A 23,727-nucleotide genomic window follows, 5' to 3' on the forward strand; every position below is an offset into this window, starting at 1 on the left:
TGGAGAAAAGCAGCTGGACTGATGAAGTCGGGAATGAGGAGGTACTGAGAAGAGTTGGTGAAAGAAGATCAGAGGATGCTAATCTGGACAGGGTGTAATTTGAGACAAGACTGCCTTCTAGTAGAGGCAATTTCAGGTTTTATTCTGGGGGAGACAGGGAACGGCAAAAGGAGATACCAGATGCTGGATGATATCAGCAGAGCAAAGGGACAGTCCAAAGAATGAAGAGGAAAGCAGAGGACAGAGAAGCACAGATAGCTATGAGGTCTAGACCTGCCGCAAGGTATATAACCAAATGAACGAACTTGTTACTGAGATTCATTTTCCGAGCAAGTGGTAAACTCATAGGGACGATTGATTTAAGTTGTACAGAAACAGAATGAAACCATGAATACATTGGCTGGCAAATTCTGAACACAGTTATTGCAGATTGCACTTGTTACAAGGAGACGGAGCAGCTACTTAACTGATATAACAATAGAAATCTTTGTAGGTTCTGGATCAAATGACAATTTTGGTGTATAACAAAAGAGAGAGCATCAAGTAAGTGGAACAATATTAAACCATCTGTGTGCAATTTTTTTGACAACAAGTTTGTCACAAGATATGATTCTTTTTACCGTATATTTTTTATTTTCACTTATATATGATTATTTATGAAACATGAAGAAATATATTTGTTCTAACGACTTATAGCACCATACTCATTCACACACAATTCTACTGTTTATGGTACACCATGAATCTTTTTTCATTTGTGATACATATTCACACAGTTTAGTTGTGTACAGCATATTGTGAAACATGTGTCCACATGAATGGCAACTTTACAAATGTTACATTCAAACCAGGTTTCACCATGATGCACTCAATAATGAAAACTTTTGCACCTTCTCAAGGAAGGACTTTTCTTCTTATTCTGCATTATTTTCACTGGAAATGCCCTTAGCTTCTGGCATGAAGCCTTAGTGGATTTCTGCTTCACTTGGTTGCATTTCTATGTCCAGGAGATATACTTCTATCTTTTTATATTCCTTGACATATCTTCTCAGAACTGGATATGAGGGCACATATTGACTGTGTAAGCCACTGTCACCCATTCCTTGGTTGTAATCAATGAAGCAATTAGCTATTATCTTTGTTTCCCCTTGTTTATGTATCTACACATAATCTGGTCTATCATGAAGCATTGACAAGATGTTAACATTTTTCTGAGCAGCCCTGCAAGAATTTTGTGCTTGCAAATGTTAGTTCCCCTCTCTCAGGTTAGTTCCACTGAACATATGTGGGATATTTTTCCTTGTTGGTTTACAATACCAACAGTATGAGCACTTCTGTCTAGCAATTCGATGAAAAAGTTGGGAGAGTTGCACCAGATATCCATGTAAATAGTTCTCCACTTCCCAAACAGAGTCACACTCAATTCAAACACAATCTTTTCACTTGCTGAAAATTTGACAGCTACATCATCACTTTTTTTTACCTCTGTTGCACCATATATATTCACATAATAACAATACTCAGTCCCCAAAAGGACATACTTTATATATCTTTATGCCAAATCTGTCTCTCTGCGAAGGATTATATTGAACATATGAAAATCTGCCCTAAAACTTCAGGGTTTCATTGATGCCAGGAACATTTACCCGTGTAACTTTGTTGAGTAGCTGTGAAATGATTGGTGTTATATTCCTCCATTTATCATGTTGTGTTTCTGGTGAATCACTAGCAAAATGCTAAACCTGAAGCTAGCCTGGAGTCTTCTCTGTGGTATTATTGCAGCAGATACTGTCTTCTCAATTGTTTTTCTTTTTGGTCAATTGTGCTACATAGAAGGTTTTTGTCTCTGCAGGATGATGATGCAGAGAGAAGTGCACCTTCAATTCATCAACTGTTACAGAAAACAGTTGTCACTGCTTGAAGCAGTAGTCAGCATTTTTGCTGCATATAAGTTGGTTTCTCTTGCCATGGACTCAGGGAAACTGCACTGTTATAAATTCATTTACAACTTTAAATTCTGTAGGATTTTGTCCCAGATGCCATAGAACTGTTGCTTCAATTTCTGATGTCGCAGTGAAAATACTGGTTTTAGGATGATTAGCCACATTGTCCCAGTCCCAGTGAGTCACCTTTGAATAGTCTAGTGTGTGGTTTGTGGTCTCATTGTCACACATTTCTGGCATCATCATAATTTGTTGGGTACTTCCAATTTCCCCATTGTCCAAAACACTGCTGTTTTCATCACTTTAAGTACTGCTTGCAGTGTCATAGTCTACACCATTACTCAAATCACTCTCTTCCTAAAGAACTCTGAATCCTCACCACTTCTGCTTCATATGGGCACATATTTTGTCATTCACTTAGCTAACGAAACACAAACTAAATGCATATAAGCTTGAATCAATGCCTCAGTTTCACAAACGTACAGCTAGTGTCATCTAATGGTATGGCCAAGAAACTATTACAGAAAGCAGCAAACTACCAAAGAGTAGCATGTTGTGTGTACTGTGCTGTGAAGCATGTACCTGTTGCTGTACCTCAATACATGTAACTGCTGCAACAGCTGTGTCTGGCATTGTATGCCAATGGGTTAGTGACTTCCTGTCAGGCAAAAGCCAAAATGTCACCCTCAATGGGAAGACATCAGAAGTGAAAACAGCAACCAGCTTGTCTCAAGTCTGTGGACCTAAGTGCAAAATTGTTCTCCCCGTAACTACTTCCAATAAAGAGACACACACAGGGATAAGTTATTTAAATAGCTGCCAGAGGGAACTTTTGACTATTGATCTTTCTTTGCCCCTTATCTAATGCAATATGCAGTGACCACAATGACTTACTTTTGGAAACAAAACAGGTCAGGACAATGTTTACAGGAACGAGGGAAAAATTTAGTTTTCAATTTGCATTGGCAATAAGATCATTACAGGCTGCGAGCTTTGACTCCCTACTGAGAACTACAACTCTTTCTAGGAAGAATACTGTAAATATACAATTGCATTTTATATAAAATTTGGTTCATCAGGTTTTGTCTAGTGCCAACTGCATATCACTGCAAAACAGTTCCCTTTATTACGATCAAGTTTACAGTGTCCTAGCAGACATCTTACTTGTGTTCTAATTAAATTTATGTAGTTGGAGTTGGATTTTATCAGTTAAACTAGGAGACAAAAAACTTGTTTAAGTGCTCATTTATTTAATACAATAGTTTTTAAATGACACCAATTATCTCTGTCACCTAAGAAACAGCCAATTTACCAGACTAACAAAGTATCACTCACGAATTGTGAAAAAACTGTTCTAACTGTTGTTGAGTATTACCATACATCCCAACACAACTTTACTGCTCGGATATAGTGCCACTGGCGAAAGTATTCCAAGCCAAGATGAACCCAGCGAATGCTCAAAGCTCTAACAATCCAACCACATGGAAATCATCTAAATCACAGTGATGAAAAGCAAAGTTCGTAAACTAACACAGTTCAGGAAACACAGCTCCTTCCAAAACTAATACGTGTCGACTATTTTGTGTCCACTATCCTAGTTCACTCCCACTACAACTGGAACATTTTTTATCTCCCAATTCATAGATACAAATCTAATACAAGAGGCTCGGTTTCTTCTAAACCGGAAACATCTAGACCCTCTGGAGACCCCAACCAAAAATCCCCAATTCACTCTAGGAAAAACAGACTCAAGAAAGACTTTTGAACTCTCTGGAGTCCCCTCCTGAAGTCCCTTCCCTCTGAACATCCATGCCCAGCTACGCTTTTGTTGTCTCCTCTATATGTTTCAGTCCATCTGCCATTGGCCGACTGCCTCTGTGCCTCTCCCACCATTCTATTTTGTCATTTTTCCATGCCATAAGATACAAATTTATACAACAGTGAACCAATTGGTCCACCTTAACAACTACAATTAAACCAAATTTATATTTCAAACAACATTTAAACACCGATTTTAACTATACGAAACACTATATACACTCCTGGAAATTGAAATAAGAACACCGTGAATTCATTGTCCCAGGAAGGGGAAACTTGATTGACACATTCCTGGGGTCAGATACATCACATGATCACACTGACAGAACCACAGGCACATAGACACAGGCAATAGAGCATGCACAATGTCGGCACTATTACAGTGTATATCCACCTTTCGCAGCAATGCAGGCTGCTATTCTCCCACGGAGACGATCGTAGAGATGCTGGATGTAGTCCTGTGGAACGGCTTGCCATGCCATTTCCACCTGGCGCCTCAGTTGGACCAGCATTCGTGCTGGACGTGCAGACCGCGTGAGACGACGCTTCATCCAGTCCCAAACATGCTCAATGGGGGACTTACACCTTCTAGAGCACGTTGGGTGGCACGGGATACATGCGGACGTGCATTGTCCTGTTGGAACAGCAAGTTCCCTTGCCGGTCTAGGAATGGTAGAACGATGGGTTCGATGACGGTTTGGATGTACCGTGCACTATTCAGTGTCCCCTCGACGATCACCAGTGGTGTACGGCCAGTGTAGGAGATCGCTCCCCACACCATGATGCCGGGTGTTGGCCCTGTGTGCCTCGGTCGTATGCAGTCCTGATTGTGGCACTCACCTGCACGGCGCCAAACACGCATACGACCACCATTGGCACCAAGGCAGAAGCGACTCTCATCGCTGAACACGACACGTCTCCATTCGTCCCTCCATTCACGCCTGTCGCGACACCACTGGAGGCGGGCTGCACGATGTTGGGGCGTGAGCGGAAGACGGCCTAACGGTGTGCGGGACCGTAGCCCAGCTTCATGGAGACAGTTGCGAATGGTCCTCGCCGATACCCCAGGAGCAACAGTGTCCCTAATTTGCTGGGAAGTGGCGGTGCGGTCACCTACGGCACTGCGTAGGAACCTACGGTCTTGGCGCGCATCCGTGCGTCGCTGCGGTCCGGTCCCAGGTCGACGGGCACGTGCACCTTCCGCCGACCACTGGCGACAACATCGATGTACTGTGGAGACCTCACGCCCCACGTGTTGAGCAATTTGGCGGTACGTCCACCCGGCCTCCCGCATGCCCACTATACGCCCTCGCTCAAAGTCCGTCAACTGCACATACGGTTCACGTCCACGCTGTCGCGGCATGCTACCAGTGTTAAAGACTGCGATGGAGCTCCGTATGCCACGGCAAACTGGCTGACACTAACGGCTAATAATAATAATAATAATAATAATAATAATAATAATAATAGAGATCCATCAAAATAGCTGCTTATAGTTACTCATCTTTATTCATGACCTATTGTTTCAGCATTTACTGCCATTATCAAGTACGTCTGGACTGATGTGATGTCCGTATTACGTTATTAGTGAACTGACTTAACTGTCACTGTTTTAATACGATGGTAAATATACTGAAAACAAAATGTTAATTACAGTCTGAGAGTAGTTTCACAGTTCCACTCTTACACCACCATTAAATGAATTTTAGGAAAGATAGACAGAGAACACCAAAAATTAAACTAAGCTGGAATAAAACTGGGTAATACCATAACAAACCCAGCTTGCATATGCACACAATGATAACCTAATAAATGGCAACAAAGAGGACTTGCAGCTCACAGTAAGTTCTTACAGAAGTATTTCAAGGAAAGCATGGTTACGAAGTAACAAGGAGGAAACTAAGCACGTGGTCATGAACAAGGCACTATTATCAAACTCCAATGATAGTTGATGAATTCACTTGTAAAAAAATTAGATATATTTCAATATTTGGTAACCATTTTTAGTGAGCAAACAGAATGGGAATTGAGATTAAGGCAAGGATCACAGAGGCCAATAGATCATGTTTTGTTTTACAGGACATGCTGTGCAGTAGAGCAGTTTCAAGAAGTTTTAGAATCAGATTATATCAGAATAATTCTCCCTGCAGCTCTATATGGTTTGGAAACATTTATATTGAGGAGAACAGATGATCAAAAAGTGTTAAGACTTCAAGAGAAGGATATTAAGGAAAATATTTGGCCCCAATAGGGACATCCAGTCATAGAAATAGAGTATATTAGAAGACCAGGAACTGGCTCACCTATACTTGCAAGCTGATATTGTCTTAAGGATAAAGAAAAGAAGATTGGTGTGGGCTGGACACCTAATAAGGATGGAATAGGAAACACTACCAGAAGTAGCATTCACAGGATCTGTGGAAGGCAGAAGGAACCGAAGGAGGCCATAGACAACATGGAAGGATAACAACAAGGATACAAAGGCAGTGGGTCCGAGAAAAGGAGAGTGGACCATGGAAGCCAAGAACAGAAATGATTGGTAGAGGAATGTAGGGAACACACATGGTCTCCCAGGTCAAAGTGATAATAAAGAAGAAGAAGAAGAAGAAGAAGAAGAAGAAGAAGCAGCTCTCTCAAAAACAATGTTAACTTGATTTATTTTTATCACTGTGTGTTAATTTTGCCATTTAATTACCTACACAATTGTTCTCCAAAGTTCACTCACATACATTACTATTCATGTTTTGATATACTAAGACAGTTAATTAAAACTGAAAAATGGAACATCGCGTCTAATGCTGTGTGTCCCAACATTACTAAATGGGTCGTCAGTCTCTACCAGAGCCAGCAATACACACAATGGTTCTTTTGAAAGTGATATAACACAGGCCCACTCACTGGCAACCATCCCTTCTGTGGCACTTAAAGAATATGCAAACAACAGCCCAGGTAGCTAATACACACTGCCAGCTGAAACTTTGAGCAGTAAAATTGTCACCATCTAGAGCACTTAAGGAGAGACTGTCCCTTTGAAAAATCCTTTTAAAACCACACAGTTTGGACATCCACAGTACACCTGTAGCATCTACCAAATACCATCAGTTTTGGTCACAATGCATCCCAAACTAGTAACCAACTGCATCTGCCATTTTCCAACCCCTTCGCCTACAAAAGCATATGACCAGCACTGGACAATGTCTCTTGTATTGTATTTTAAGAGAGATGCCCTTAGTGCTGGTGGTGTTTTTAGAATGTAAGTTGTGAGTATTGGGACCAGCAACGTAGCTCAGGGAACTCCTGAAGAGTGTGACCAGCTTGGTCTTAAGAAAATGGTATACTTCAAAAATGTGTCTCAACTGTGCTGCTGATGCCTCCAGCTTACTCAACTCATGGGTGTTCCACCCTTAGTGGTGCATATGTAAGACAAACACTTTCCCATCCCAGCTAGCTCTGCCCTCTCCAGCAGAGACATTGCCACACGACAGAATAAGCAACACACAGGACTCAGCCCAGCATCCCCATGGCTGCCCACACAGTGCAGAAACACAGCTGGGGCCCCATTTGTTAGCTCTCAAGGTTGAACCTAAGCTCAGACTGGACAATGTCAAGGAAATGTTCTTTTCTTGGGAACTATCATGACATTTGCCTTACAGATTCAATGGCAATTTTTTTCCTTTTTTGTAGAAAATTCTAAATTCATTTCCAATCATTTTTCTGCCATCCAGACCAAACAGGATGAAATGAAGCAAGGAAAATCAGAGAAATGCTGTGTAGTTCGTCATGGATAGTTTAGTCATACCAAGTGCACCACTGACACACTTAAACTCCAGTTAGGGAAGTTAAAACTGTGTCTATGTGCATTAAAGGAACATTGGTATAAAAAATTTCAAAAAACAATGCTCCAAAACGGGCTAAGGAATGTATCTCCCACATCTGTATATTGCAATCTTCATCTACAAATACATACCCACTCCACCACCAGTCACTTCACAATGCAGGGCAGAGAATAATGATCATTACAATAAAACTGCAGAAATTCAGTGTCAGGAAGGAAATATGCCACACATTGTCGAGAAGCTTACAAAGTACTGATGTAGATGCAGAAGAGCAAACATGGGGGGCTGAGGGGGTGGGGGGCAATATGGCAGACAAACATGAAATTTCTGAGGTGACCATATCTTATTAATTAGACAAATGCCAGAATATTGTCAAGTTTCCAATATCAGCTGTTTGGCATTAGAAAAGGTCTGATTATCAATACTGCTCACAAACCCACCAAAACAGAGGTAAATTTAAGAATAAGATGGTCCATGAAGATTCACATAACACCTATTGTTCCTCATTAATGTTACTTGAGGATATTTAATCATGAGATACATTTTCATTTTCATGGAGTAGTCAGGAAGACATGCACTGCTATTTTATGGAGATCTCAAACAAGCAATCAGTCTTTCACACTCAAGTTGTTTCACAAGTTTTCATCACACAACTAGTATTTAATACATCATTTTCCACAACTCAGAAAAAAACAAAAGTTGCAATGCCTTTGCTTGGTGTTAACCATACATATCTGTGTTTAAAGAATGCTACCCCCAAAAACCTGCTCTGTTATACCAAAACATCTACCATATTGTTTCACCCCAATAAACTAATTAATTTTCCTCATATTTCAGAGTGAGCTGGAGAATGGAAAAGAGACCAACTGAAATTGAATCTCTGTATAAACCATGGGACTTGCTTACATGTGGTGGCTTGCCTATCTCAAAGGTATATATACACCTTAAGTGCAACTACTATGGAGGAGTCCTGTGGAGAGCCATATTAATATGTAGTTCCTGAAGAGGGGTAGTAGCCTTCTCAATAATTGCAGAGGCAACAGTCTGGATGACGGCCTGATCTGGCCTTACAACATTAGCCAACATGACCTTGCTGTGCTGGTAATATAAATGACTGAAAGCAAGGTGTCCATTCGGAACTCTGAGTGAGGACTGCTCAGGAGTAACTGTCATAAAAAAACTATCATAAAAAAAGAGGCATACTACCAGTCAGAGTGGAATGTTACATCCCACATCCATTAATCATGTGAGGTGGTTAATGAATCCAAGAAGAGAAATGGATAGACTGAAATTAGATGTGTGTGAATTAGCAAAGGGTGGTGTCAGGAAAAACAGGTCTTCCGATCAGGTGAGTATAGGTTTATACATACAAAATCGCATATGGATAATGCATATGTCTGATAATGAGTAAGAAAGTACTGTGGGTGAATTATTATGAACAGTATAGTGAATGCATTATGGTAGCCAAGACAGACAACTCCTGCACCCACCCCACAGGAGTACAAGTTTATACACCAACTACATCCACAGTTTAAGAGATTGAAAGGATGCATGATGAGATAAAAGAAGTTATTCACATAATAAAGGGAGAGGAAAATTTAATTTTGATGGGGAGTAGAATTCATTAGCAGGAAAAGGAAGTAAGGAAAAACAGTAGAAGAATACGGACTAGGAAAAAGAAATGAAAGAAGAAACCATCTAGTAGAATTCTGCACAGAGCATAATTTAAAAATTCATAACACTTGATTTGAGAATCATTTAAGAAGGCTGTATACATGGCAAAAAACCTGGGGACACTGGATGGTTTCAAAATGATATTACATAATGGTAAAGCATAGATTTTGAAACCACATTTTGAAGTGTAAGGCATTTCCAGAGATAGATGTGGACTGGCCACAATTTATTGTCAGTAAAATTCTTCTGCGTATGTGACCACATTACCAGCAAGTAAAATTGTTCGACGTTTTGGCCACTGTTGCAAATAGTCTTCCTCAGGACGTTGGGCTGACTGCTGAATGAGGAAAACCAATTCTTATATACTGTACTAGAGGAAGAAGCTGTTTTCATAGTCTGATAGGATATTGATGACGAAGAGGAGGGATTTTAGACATCCTTTATTGGTGTTTGCTTTATTTCTTGCCATTGTTGCAAACAGGCGAATGGGATATGCATGATAGTTGTGATGTAGCACTGTTTACTTGCTGCCTGATGCCGAGTGAGGCATGCCAGTACCCTGTTACCTAGTGATGTCAGGGTCTCCCATGTGCCTGTGTGTGTTGCTCTGCAAACACTGTTGTCCAATAGTGCTGTTACTACTAGCAGCAAAGATACTACGTCTATACCTGTCTTCTCTATTCATGTCGCGTGGTCACTAATGCATTTCTATAGCATCTCTGATCTTCCTTTTCCAGGTAAGCAGCTGTTTCACCAGTATGTAAACTTCTTAAAATATTATCAGCTCGTCGCACTCATCCTGGCGTTCCGCCACTATCGGTGACTGTGCTGTCTCAGACGAATGTATCTTTCATGCTCAGGTATCCATTGTTAATCGGCTCTCCATGTCCTAAATACACTAGACTACATTCACAGCCAATTTCATAGACTCTAGAAGTGTGCAGCTTGTTGACTGCACCTTTCTTTGAACCAAGGACATCTTATTTTATTGCTGCTTCAGAAAACTGGATTAATACCTACTTGACAGAGAATTTTGCCCACTTATTCAGTGACATATGGTAACTAGGCGATATTTTGTTGTTCTTTCTGTTCTTCACTATTACCTTCATCCTTTGTCCCCATAGTGTTATCTATCAGCTCCACCCAATAATCATTGTCTCCAAATGATGTACCTGACGTTTCGTAGTTCTGCCTCAAATGTTAATCGCCAATCCCATGGGCCCTCTTGGTTGAAGTAGGCAGGGCAAATTTCCTCTGCATGGTGGGACGTGGTGTGTAGGTACCTGTCCATGCTAGTCTATTTTCTATACACTCAGTGGTCTAGTTTACCACCACGCTTTCAGTAAACTTAGATGCTGAAGAAACACAGCATCCCATTCTAATCTATCTCCATAGTAAATTAGATTTTGCTGTGCTGTTCACTGAGGTGCTGGTGAAAGCTATGTAGTTCCACTTCTCCATGCGGCCAGATGGCAAAGGTATTATCAATGTACTGGAACCAGAGCTCAGGTCATATAATTTATCATTCATGGACTTAAGTTAATAGTTACAACTGCAAAAAAGTGGGAAATTAGGGAGATGGGACATGGGTAAGCTGTAAGACCAAGAGCTTATTGAGACTATCCGAGTAAGCATTACATAAATTTTGACAAAAACAGGTGTAGGGAATACAATAGAAGGTGAATTGGTTGCACTGAGAGACGAAACAGTGAAGGCAGGCAGGAAAAAATTCTTGTATAAAACAGGATGAATCGAATTCAGTTGGTGTAATGAGAAAATGTAAAAATGAAGCAGGTGACTTCCAAAAATGAGACTGCCAGAAAGTGAAAAATGGCTAAGCATGGAGGTCTAGAGGACAAACACAAGGCTGAAGCAGCACATTTAACTAGTGGAAGGATAGATACTGACTACAGGAAGATTAAAGAGACCTTCGGAGAAAAGAGTATCAACTGTATGATTATCTAGAGTTCAGACGGCAATCCAGTATTAAGCAAATAAGAGAAAGCAGGAATATGGAAGAAATATACGGAGGGTCTATACGACTAATATTAAAGAAAGGGAACAGGAAGTAGACTAAGATGAAATGGGACATACAATACTGCAAGAAGAATTTGACGTAGCACTAGAAAGGTCTAAGTCGAAACAAAGCCCCTGCAATAGACAAAACTCCCTCAGAATTTTTGAGATCTTTGAGAGAACCAGCCATGGCAGACTATTGCACTGGTGTGCATATACGAGATGTAAAATATTCAGAATTTACGGAAAAAGTAATAATTTCAATCCCGAAGAAAGCAATTGCTGGTAAGTGTGAATGTAATTGGCTTATCAGTTTAATCAATCATGACTGCAAAATACTTACATACATTGTTTACAGAAGACTGGAAAAAACTTGTAGAAGTCAACCTTGGGGGATACCAGTTTGGGTTCCGGAGAAATATAAAAATACTGAAGGCAATACTGACCCTATGTCTAAGACAGGTTGAAGAAAGGTACACCTGCATTTTTAACTTTTGTAGACTTAGAGAAAGGTCTCTGCAGTGTTGACCAGGATACACTCTCTGAAATTCTGAAGGTAGGGGGGATAAAATGCAGGGAGCAAATGATTATCCACAGCTTGAACATAAACCAGACTTCAGTGATACAAGTCTGAGGACATGAAAGGGAAGCAGCAGTTGAGAAGGGAGTGAGACAGTGAAGGGCAAGCTGGAACCTCCTACATGCTCTTATTGCATCCATATTAATAATTGTCATTTTTATTCATTTTCAACTTTCATTCAAATCTCTATAAAGTGCTTCATAGAATGTAGGTATCTGTATTTATTGAAACTTTAACTGAATTTCACCTCACTTAAATTCATTACTCATACTTTTCTTTTCAATGCACCAAGTTTGTTAGTGAAATTAGTTTTGCTGAAAACAGTGTTAACTGGAAATTATTAACAACTGAAAGCTTTACTAAACTACAAGATAAGGATCTTTGACTGAGCTAATCAGTCGAGTTGGGCACACTGACATCACTTATTAGAAAGACTGGCATCCTGACCTTAGAGTAATGTATTTCATTTCTATGTAACTAATTAACTTGAGAAATAGCTTTAATTGCAGTTTGAATACATCAAAAATTACTTTTTCTATTTGTACTATTATGCCTGTTAGATTCCCACTTTTACAGCTGTATTTTTGTTGCCCTAATTTTTACAAACTAAATGACAGACTTCATTAAAAATTATACCATTAATTAAGAATTTGCACAAATTTGCATCAATGAATATAAATCTAAAACTGGCACCTGTACTTATAAATGCGTTACTTCCAATGTGGACGTGAAATATGGTTTCATAATCTTTCACATTTTTTAAAAAAATACTACATATTTTGTAAACCAAGTGATTGTACTAAAATATAGTCTATCTGAATTATCAAAACCTAACCTTGCCATTTTTATATGACCAACCTCTATCCCAGAACAATCAGTCCAGTCTTGGAAATCTCATAGGCAACATTTTTGCGTAAGTTTGGGAACTCAAAGCTTATCAGTGTTATGATGAAGTACGCAGCCCCTTAGTATATGAGCAACATATTGTTCAGGCTTTACGAAAATGTATTCATTTACTATATCCGTGGAAACCCATCGTCAGTTTGCCTGCATTCAGTACAACCGCGTGACTCTAGGGGGTTGAGAACTTCAACTTCTCGAAGTGTCAATCAAATTCTATTTGATGTCTATGTGTGAATAATTTGAAACTCTTATTGTGTACTGTGTTGTAGGAATCACTTAGTTATCACTTGTTAAGAAATGTGGTGTATTTATTGATTAACTACACCGAGGGTGCCCATATAATAGTTTGTAGGTGGGAGGGGCCAAGACCTGGGGGTATGGAGTATTTTTAATATTTTGGAAGACACATGCCAACTTTTAAGTAGCTTAAATAGTTTCAGTTACAATCCTGTTATAAACTTGTATAATAGTGATTTTTAAATCATTTTCTTGAAAGAAAAAACCTCTGATTACGCAATAGTTTTTCTTTCACCTGAGACCTGGGGGTGGCTGCGGTCCCCATTTGCCCCTTAAGCACGGGCATCCTTAAACTAAACTGACGTCACTAATATCTTAACATTCATTGTTCCTGAATCCAACTGGGACTGTGTAATGTGAATATTCTGTCACTGCCATCCAGGTAATCGGCACAGTGTGAGTAACTACTTGTGAAAGTCAATTTTTGTGATTACTGGAACCGGTCATCATATTCTGTGTCTCGGTAATTAATGTGGGAAAATCAACATTATTTGAAGAATTGCCCAGTGCAAATTATTGAAGTATTTCCTATAGTACGAGTTCTTCAGCAATTCAACAAACTACATTCAAACATATTGCAGGTGCTGAAGAAGATTCTGCAGGTAGGCCATATCTCAACAGATTTGTAGTTATCCCTGATGTTATTCAACCTGTACACAGGGCAAGCAGTAAAGAAAAGTAATAAAAAATTTGGAAAAGGAATTGAAGTTCAGAAAGAAGAAACTGACTTGTCAATGACATCGTTATTCTGCCACAGACAGTAAAGGACTTGAAAGAGCAGTTGAACAGAACAGATAATGTGCTGCAAAGAGATTCATTGAAAGTAGAAGAAGGGTAACAGAAAGTAGCTGAACTATATCAGGTGATGCTGACAATTAGATTAGAAATTGAGGTATTTACCTGGAGTATAACCATGTACAGAAGTGAAAACTGGACAAAAAGCAGTTGAGACAAGAAGAGAACAGAAGCTTTTGAACTGAGGTGCTACAAAACAATTCTGAATATTAGATGGGTATATCACATATGCAATGAAGAGGTACTGAAGCAAATTGAGAAGAAAAGAAATTTTATGGCACAATTTGAGTAAAAGAAGGGATAGGTTGATAGGACACAGTCTCAGGCATCCGGCAATTGTCAGTTAGGTATTAGAGGGAAGTGGTGGTGGTGGTGGTGGTGGTGGTAGGGTACAAATTATACAGGGAGACCAAAGTATGCACAGTAAGCAGGTTGAAATGAACGTAAGATGCAGTAGTTATTCAAAGATGAAGAAGCTTGCACAGGATAGACAAGCACAGAGAGCTGCATCACATCTATCCTTAAACTACAGCCCACAACAACAGCCTTCTTATCTTGATATACCAGATAACCTTGTTATAAAAGCTGGTTCTTGTGTCAAGACAGTATTACCCACTACCTTTAATTTGTTTACTTATTTACTGGTAAAGTTACCCTCAGAAGACCCTCTTTTCCATACAAAACAATTATTTATGTATTTACTACAAATTAAATATAGCATTAAATGATATTTAATGTAAATTACATTAGTGACATGTATACTTTAATTTTCTACTGGATGGATGCCATAAATGGTAACAATGTATATAAAGAAAGACTCACTCTGCCATCTTCTGTCCGAACTTTCAGAACACTGCTCTTGTAGTCTTCTATTACTTCTGCTTCCTCCCATACTTTTTCTGGGTGCTGAATCCACACCTGTGCTCCCTGTAACATGCAATGCGACAACAATTAAAAGAACTGCAGTTTCACAAGGACAGTAATATAGGCAAGTGTGATAACAGGAACTGCAACAGCAATACAACATCAGTATTTTCATACATCTCTTGAGGACAAGTTTAAGTTACATGAAACCTTTCACAAAAGGAGAGATTAATGCTAGGAAAATCATTCTGATAACTGGCAAGGTTTATTACAATTTAATAGCTGTCATATGGTAGTGACCAGAGCCCCGTTATTTAACCCTGCCAGTGGCTTTGTGGTTACTTTATAAAAACATTTGCATACAACTCAGTTATGCACAGTTTAGCCCTGTGACTTCTTTTATCTTGTGCAATTCAGAAACTACTGCAGCAAAATCAGAGTTTCAACAGAAATGCAATTTCAGTTAACGTCAATATCATATCTTTACTGGTATTATCAATTTGTGTCGTTACATTCATCGGCAGCTATCACTGAACTTTATGTGTTTGGCTCCCTGCAAAACTGAATTGTGAGGTCTTTTGTTACTAACAGAGTTACTCGAATAACACTGAGATGTGTGACCAACAAAGCCCTAATATTTAATTTTCATCTCCATTAGTTTAGGAGGATAAAAATTATCACATTTAGGTAAAATAATAATATTACAGTACAGTACCAGATTTTGGCTCATTTGCTTTGGTGTTACTTTATCGATTACCTCTACTGTGTTAATCCAAAAATATTTCAACTTCTGACAGCGTGTTTATTTGCACCATTTAATTTATATATACCTCGTAGAGCATGTTATCACAAATCACCTCCATAACAGCTTGGCCCACACTGTCTCCAAACTTTGGAATTGGCATTTTTCGTAAGCAGTGACCACAATTTTCATCACCAAAGACACCTTTGACCGCAGTTGACAGGGTAAAGAAGATGAAACAAGCAAAACATGATGGCCACTACGACAAGCACAGCTCTTATTCCGCCCTTGTTACAAGTTCTTGGTAACAAACTAGTGACTAGCACCAGTTGTGGCCACTCACGTCACCATAGGTGCTAGAGTATTTTTCTATATAAAACAGGAAACTCTCTTCCAAAAATGAAGAGAGTATGTTGCAGAAGTCTTTTTGCAGGACTTTTTGTTTCGGAATTATTGCTGCACCAGTGTCGTGGAGTGATGCGTACAAGAAAAGCTGTGCTTGCAGTGATGATTTATCCCCAAATTACCGCATGTAGAAAAACCTGTTTTGATATCTCCGGTGGTTCCAGAAATATCTGAAGTTAGTATCTTGCACGATTCCCCATTACATGTCAACGGTCTGCTCATTATTCGACATAACATACCTTAACAAGAATGACCATACTGACTGAAGAAACAGCGAATGTATTCTTACGTGAGACTTTACCCACAGTCGATCGGAGTCACTGCCAACAACAAAAATTCTAGAAGTCTCCCGGTTTAATCCCTTAACATTTGTATCAACGTAACACCTTTCCGCATAGTCATATTCCCAGCACTTCTCGTAACTAAAATGCTGGAAACAATAAAGTGAGCAACAACAAATGAAAGTTCTCAAAGTGATCCCAACGCAAGCATTCCAAGCGCCAAAGGTGGAGAGCTGAACGCACAGGATTAAGATGTGTTATCAGATTTCTGCAAGGAAATCGGCTTTCTACCAAGCGCCTTTTGACATAACCAGATAGGTGTACAGAACTGTTGCGATTGTATGAAAAATGATTAACATGAGATAAATAGTACAGCTTTAAAATGCAGCTTTTTCCGAAAAGCGTTTTTTTTTTCCTAGGAACTATGCGCGCCACTAGTCTGCAACATTTTTAAACATAGAAATGACTAGTTTCCCATGGGAGGGGGTGGGGGAGGCCGCAAGATTCAAACAATACCTTCTCTTTTAGCTTTTTTTAGTGTACAAAGTGTCGTGTCTCAAGAAACAAATTTGACAAGAAGTACACAAAGTTACTGCCGCTTAACGGTTTGAAAGTTCCCAGCTTTTTTTTTTTTAGGTATAGGTTATAACTTAACGTAAAGCATATTGCCTTTATTATACACAAAGTACATCATCTTATGTTATTAGTTTGAATGTGGGTGGAACAAACCTTTCAAAACAACCATCAAATTGCTCGATAGAACTAACTCTTAACAGCCTAAGACTGAACAAAGATGGCCCTTGTCTCCTTGATTTGACACACTGTGCAGCCGTGACAACTTGAATGCATAAAGGCGCGTTTACACTGAGTTCGCAACATTGTTCACAACATTGTTCGTGGCTAGTAATGGACTACCGATGTTGGCAACATGTTCGCAACACAAAATCAGTGTTCCACGGCTGTGTCGGTAGAGATCAAAGAAACATTGTTCGTGGGCAGCTACCACCAAATTCCGCTACGCAGCGCTAGTGTTCGTTTGCTCTGAGTGAGTATTTTGGTATTTGTTTGGCTGGAGTGTAGTGGTGACACGATTCATTACAAAAGGTTGCTGCGGCGCTTGGCACCAGCAGCAGTGATGTCGACAAAAAAAAATTAAATCTCTGTTGTCTCAGTACCGACGAGAGAAACGAAAAATAGAGGAAAGTAAAAAAATGTGGATGTGGTATTAACACACTTTACGAAACGAAGTAGTTTGGATTTAAAAATTACGTTTCCTGGATGATATGGAACTATTTGAGATATGGCTGGCTTTGATAGGAGTCTCCTGATGCCAGAAAACGAAGAGTAACAGCAAGCCTTTGGTTCACAGAGATTGCTTTTCTGAAATTTGTGACTTTCTTTGAAACAACCGGTCCAATAATATTAAACAACATTTCAAAATCTGACGGCGACATCCTACTGAAGTTGCGAAAGCCAGAACAGTCTTCCAAATTCAGCTCACAAAGCATGTCATTCCCTCCACGTCTTCTATAGTATGTTTTGGTCCACCGACGACGACTACATCGTTTTCCTCGTCTGTTTATTTCGTTAAGTATTATTAATGCATCATCAAATGTCATTCACTCTTCCTCTTCACTTGACACAGCGTCTCTCTTGACGTGAATACACAAAGTAACCTATCAGTTCACCGCAGCAGACTATGCGAATACGTAGAAATGTTGGTCGCTAGTGTAAACGGGAATGCGAACAGCGAACAATGTTGCCAACATTGTGAGGGAACAAGTTGCACACAATGTTCCGAACAAAAACATGTTCGGAGCTCAATGTATACGCGCCTTAACCCGTACCTCGAGGGACGCTCCACAGTGCGTCAGAAGATCCCAACACCTTTTCGACCCTTCTATTTCACGATTTTTTGCTCTCTTCTAGCCTATAAAATGACGAGTCTTCTGTATTCGGGTCCACAGATGAAGTGTAGGCGATTACACTCACAGTATAGCATGACAGTGTTCTCCGCAACTGGGGTCATACGCGCCCAAGCCAAAACTATAGAACACCAAGACAGAGAGGAGTTGAGAAACGACTATACGTCAGTCCCAGCTGAGATAATAGCAAGACCGCTAGAAACAGGCACGTGAAAAAAGGGCTAAAAGAGACAACATACAGAAACGGAGGTCCTAAACTAAAAATTAAGTGGCCTTTGCCATATTGCTTTGACGGATAAAAAGTAAAACACGGTCGACAGCCCAAGCGTCATTTGCTAAGACGACAGAGAAATCAGACGACAAACCCAAGCGGTAACGTGAACGGTTAAAAAATGGGCATTCCATTAGGAAGTGGCGGACAGTTAAAACTTGGGCGCAATGTGTACAAAGTGGTGGGGTTGTGCCACTTATGAAATGACGATGGTTAAAAAGGCAGTGCCCAATACGCAGCCTAGTTAAAATGACCTCCTCCCGACGGGAGAGCCGAGGGGAGGTCGTCCAAGCCGCTGGGAGAGGCTTAAGCCTGAGCTTATTCCCGTGGAGGGAGGACCATTGTCGATACCAAAGGGACACCACCTCCTGACAGACGGCAACACAGAGAACATCGGAGGGAATATAGGAACTCGCGGGCTGAGGTACGAGGACTGCAGCCTTGGCAGCAGCGTCAGCAGCCTTGTTTCCTGGCCGACTGACATGGCCAGGAACCCCCAGAAACATCATACTGGCTCCACCGAGAGTGAGCAAGAGACATGTTTCCTGGACCCGCTGCACTAACTAATGGGCGGTGTACAGCGCACATAGACCTTGAAGGGCGCTGAGCGAGCCTGAGCAGAGGACACCTTGTGAAACTCAATGCAGTCACTTTATCCAACAAAAGTGCTAATTTACTGTTGAGACTAAGCTGTACAGTTGGCGAAGGTGGTGTCTTGTGGGAATTGGGGACGAGTGCGAGCAGGTACACTGCAGCAATGTTTATACTGTGTTAGGTGTCGGAACTGTCCCTTTCTGCAGCTCACGAAATTTTGTACAAGGAAGCGACAGAGAAATGATCGGGTACTAAAGTTCGGCAATGTTATGCGAAGGTTCACATCTGCCACGATAACATAAGAACGCCAAAATAGCCACCACTCTAAGAAAATGATATAATTTCACGTGAACAGTATGATAAGCAAACAATGTAGTGATTAGTAAGTCATAATGTTTCTCCCTGCACTCGGGAATGGTAATTTGTAGTTTAGTTGAATCAAAGGCATTTATTTCGAGAACTGTACGAGGATTCTGTAATGAATAGAAAATCTGTACCCCTGATTCCAGGGACGGCATGTGCCCTCTCGGGAAATCGCGTAGGGGAGAGACCGCTTTAAGTAATGCACGGCGGTACTTGCACAGTTTGCAAAATTGATGGTGTGCTTGAAGTCCAAACGCCCATCAATGTTGACCTACGTCATCATTCTGTTGCAGGTTAATGACCGCTCTTATGTAGCCAAAGTTGATTCTACGGAGCAGAAGTCTCCCTGGGAGGCCCTTACAAAGCCTCCATACAGTTCCGATCTCCCCCCACGCTATTTCCATATTTTTGAAGCGCTGAAATAAAATGAACGTATGGCATTTTTGGACACGAGTCTCTTTCTAGGAAGTTCGGGCGCCTAGTGCAAGTGTTTTTATTTGCAGCGACTTGGGCGACTCGCGCGTCGATGATTAAATGATGAGGACAATACACACACACACACACACACACACACACACACACACACACACACACACACACACACACACCCAGTCCCGAGCGGAGAAAATCCCCGACTCGACCGGGAATCGAAGCCGTGGCCCTCCGACCGAAGATCGGCACTGCTAACCACAGGACAACGAGCTGCTGACGGAAGACATTCGTGGCCGTCGGTTTCTTCTGACGAAGAGGTGCATAACTGGCTATAATCACGGTTCCGTAGGCAACTCTAAATAAAGATAAATGTAAATTAATGCAGACGAATAGGAAAAAGAATCCCGTAATGTTTGAATACTCCATTAGAAGTGTAGCGCTTGACACAGTCACGTCGATTAAATATTTGGGCGTAACATTGCAGAGCGATATGAAGTGAGACAAGCATGTAATGGCAGTTGTGGGTAAGGCGGATAGTCGTCTTCGGTTCATTGGTAGAATTTTGGGAAGATGTGGTTCATCTGTAAAGGAGACTGCTTAGAAAACACTAATACTACCTATTCTTGAGTACTGCTCGAGCGTTTGGGATCCCTATCAGGTCGGATTGAGGGAGGACATAGAAGCAATTCAGAAGCGGGTTGCTAAATTTGTTACTGGTAGGTTTGATCATCACGCGAGTGTTACGGAAATGCTTCAGGAACTCGGGTGGGAGTCTCTGGAGGAAAGGAGGCGTTCTTTTCGTGGATCGCTACTGAGGAAATTTAGAGAACCAGCATTTGAGGCTGACTGCAGTACTCGTACAATTTTACTGCCGCCAACTCATATTTCGCGGAAAGACCACAAAGATAAGAGAGATTAGGGCTCGTACAGAGGCATATAGGCAGTCATTTTTCTCTCGTTCGGTTTGGGAGTGGAACAGGGAGAGAAGATGCTAGTTGTGGTACGAGGTACCCTCCGCCACGCACCGTATGGTGAACTGCGGAGTATGTATGTAGATGTAACTGCAAACACTTTTCCATTAAGGCACTAGCCGTCTTGTTGTTTGCTGGTATAAGGAAAATTCCCAGTATGTGCAGCAGTTGGAAAGAATGTTACGATACGGCTCGAGATGCCATCACAAAACTTGACCACACAACTTATTATGGACAATAACCAAGTTCCATGTGGCTCTTCGTCGCAACGAGCTTAATGAACAACGCAAAAGTTTTGAAGAAGCCTTTCGAAGTTTAACTGCTGATATACTCCTCAAGGACGAAATGCAGACATAGATCTCTCTGGAAGGCTCGAGATAAACACACACATCCGCTGCGTACAGCGTCGGTTCGAAAACATTTTTCCGAACAAGTGACTTTTCCTTGGTACACTTTCACCCGTGTCATTTTTCAGTACTAGTGATCCGCACTGGTTACAACTCTTACACCTGGGCGCCATAGATGCCCTCTCAGCTTGGCGCACCAAGCTGCGGCTTGGTTCACTTGGGCCTTAACCCGGCCATGGCTGGCTTTACCATAGTACTTATTAGCAAGTACCCAATACAAAACATAAAATACACTGTTCTGATCCAAAGATGCGGGGACTTCTCGGTCACAAGCAGTCTTTATTGTTAAATGGGGTAACTGAATCCGCAGAAAGTCGCTGAGATACATTCCAAGCCAGTAAAATAACCGAATCCTGACACTACGCGTGCATCAAACCGGCCTATTAGGTGCTAAATGTGTTTTTCCTCCTTTCTTTCACTTCAATGACAGTTTCGGTTTCCTCCGACGCGCTGCCGATTCCCTAGACACAATGTAATTATTCACAGTGCCTACGGACGAACTAGTACAATAGTCTCTTTAAACTGTGTTGGTGTGCTGAATGGCAGCCTAGTCCTAAAAGTGGAAAAAGGTGAGTTAACGCGGATGAGTAGTTGGAAGAAACCTTTAATGTTTGGATACAATATTACTAGTGTCCTGCTTGACACAGTCAAGTCATTTAAATATCTGGAGGTAACGTTTTCAAAGCGATATGAGATGGAACGAGCACGTGAGAATTGTGATAGGGAAAGCGAAGGGTCGACTTCGGTTTATTGGGAGAATTTTAGGAAAGTGTGGTTCACCTGTAAAGAAGACCGCATATGGGACGCTGGTACGACCAATTCTTGAGTACTGCTCAAGTATTTGGGATCCTACCAGGTCGGATTGAAGGAAGACATCGAAACAATTCAGAGGTGAGCTGTTAGATTTGTTACCGGTAGGTTTGAACAACACGTGTTACAGAGATCTTTCGGGAACTCATATGGGAATACTTGGAGAGAAGGCGACGTTCTTTTCGAGAAACGCTGTTGAGAAAATTTAGAGAACCAGCATTTGAAGCTGACTCCCGATCGACTCTACTGCCGCCGTCATACATTGGGAATACGGACCACTAAGATAAGAGACGAGAAATTAGGTCTATATAGAGGCATATAGACAGTCGTTTTTCCCTCGCTATATTTGCAAGTGCAACAGGAAACGAAATGACTAGTAATGGTACAAGGTACCCTCCGCCACACACCGTAAAGTGGCTTGCAGAGCATCGATGTAGATGAGCCTTCCACGTGACTATCTCCACCTTTGCTTTCATTTGTCCATTATGTGGCAAATATATCGTTCAGTCCAACACAAAGCTAGTTACCTATGTGTGTCACTTGGAAATCTTTCCAAATTTGGAGAAGAGGCCACAGTGGTAATTCCATTCTTCACTAGGTTCCTAGAAATACATTCGTGGAATCTATTGTGATTTGAAACATGACATCGCTGTCATTGGTTGGAATACTGACTTAGGATTTGCTAATGATATCATCGTGTTTTTCAAAAAATATTGGTTCAATCGATATTGGATACTTACGCTAAAGGAATAATCAAGCACGTTTGTGGCTCAAGAAATGATGACATTGTGGTGGAAGAAAAATACGGAAAAAAAAAGATGAGCCCGACTGTCACAGTACAAACTGAATTCCTGCTTTTCACAGACAGTGCTCTTCGCTTTCCCCCATCCCGAGCACGCCTCACTGAGCAACTCGAGCTTGACCTTGCCTCAGCTTCAGCTTGAGCATAGAGAGCCTCCACATACGGGCCCTCTGCCTGAGCAGTGCTGCTCTTCTCTATGGTAGCTGGCTCGAACCATGGTAGCGAAAAGAATTTCATCGGTACCATTCACGAACAGCATAACTTCCAATTAAATAAGCTTATGTATTAGAGTAAGAACGCTGAAGCGACTTGATATCTAAGCAAAACCTATAGCAGATGGACTAAGAGACTGTCGCTATTTGGATGTCCTCAACCTGAGTGGTGCACTTTCAGCAACACCCCGTATCTCGGAGGGAGGGACGGAGAGGAAGATATTCGTATAATTCACAATAACAATCCTCCCCCATTTGTTAACGAACTGTATGAACATTATATTTTAAGACTCTAGATAGCTTTTATACAGAACTGACTGATTCCTAGCTGTGTAGGCTTTCCTTGTGTGATAATTCTTGGTCGTCTCCTCACGTATGCTGCCAGGTTCTAACAGCAAAAGCCTCGATATTTCGGCGATCCACCTGTCCGACGTCTTCAGGAGAGGTGTCTCCACCACCGTCAAGAGATTGCCGCCGCAAGCTGATACAGAGAATGGAAACCGTCGTCCTACATACGCCCCCTTACCACACGTGTGCCTATATGCGGCGACTGTTTCCAATCTTGGTATCAGTTTTCAGCGCCAACATCAGCATCTCTCCTGGACACGGCGGATCTCCGCTGTTTTTAGTCAGGTTGATTTTAGAATTCGGCAGCAAACCCGAGGAGATCGCCAACTGATTTCCTTTTGTTTGTGAGTCACAGTGTGCAGGAAAAATTTTTCACACTTTTTTCTTCAAAATATTCTGGAGAATGTCTTGGGCAGTTTAGAGATGTTCAGTTCGTTG

The 23,727-nt window shown here is 41.1% G+C and overlaps 1 protein-coding gene across 1 annotated transcript in view; it reads right to left on the minus strand.

Annotated features, from left to right (window-relative positions):
- LOC126184745 (unconventional myosin-Va) overlaps positions 1 to 23,727 on the minus strand; it is a 373,204-nt gene that overhangs the window by 134,288 nt on the left and 215,189 nt on the right. Inside the window, exon 2 of the mRNA XM_049927281.1 lies at positions 14,685 to 14,789. Coding sequence (XP_049783238.1) covers positions 14,685 to 14,789 — 105 coding nt within the window. The remainder of the gene's footprint in view (positions 1 to 14,684; positions 14,790 to 23,727) is intronic.

The sequence above is a fragment of the Schistocerca cancellata genome, chromosome 4, assembly GCF_023864275.1.
Source record: "Schistocerca cancellata isolate TAMUIC-IGC-003103 chromosome 4, iqSchCanc2.1, whole genome shotgun sequence".
NCBI classification, from domain to species: Eukaryota; Metazoa; Arthropoda; class Insecta; order Orthoptera; family Acrididae; genus Schistocerca; species Schistocerca cancellata.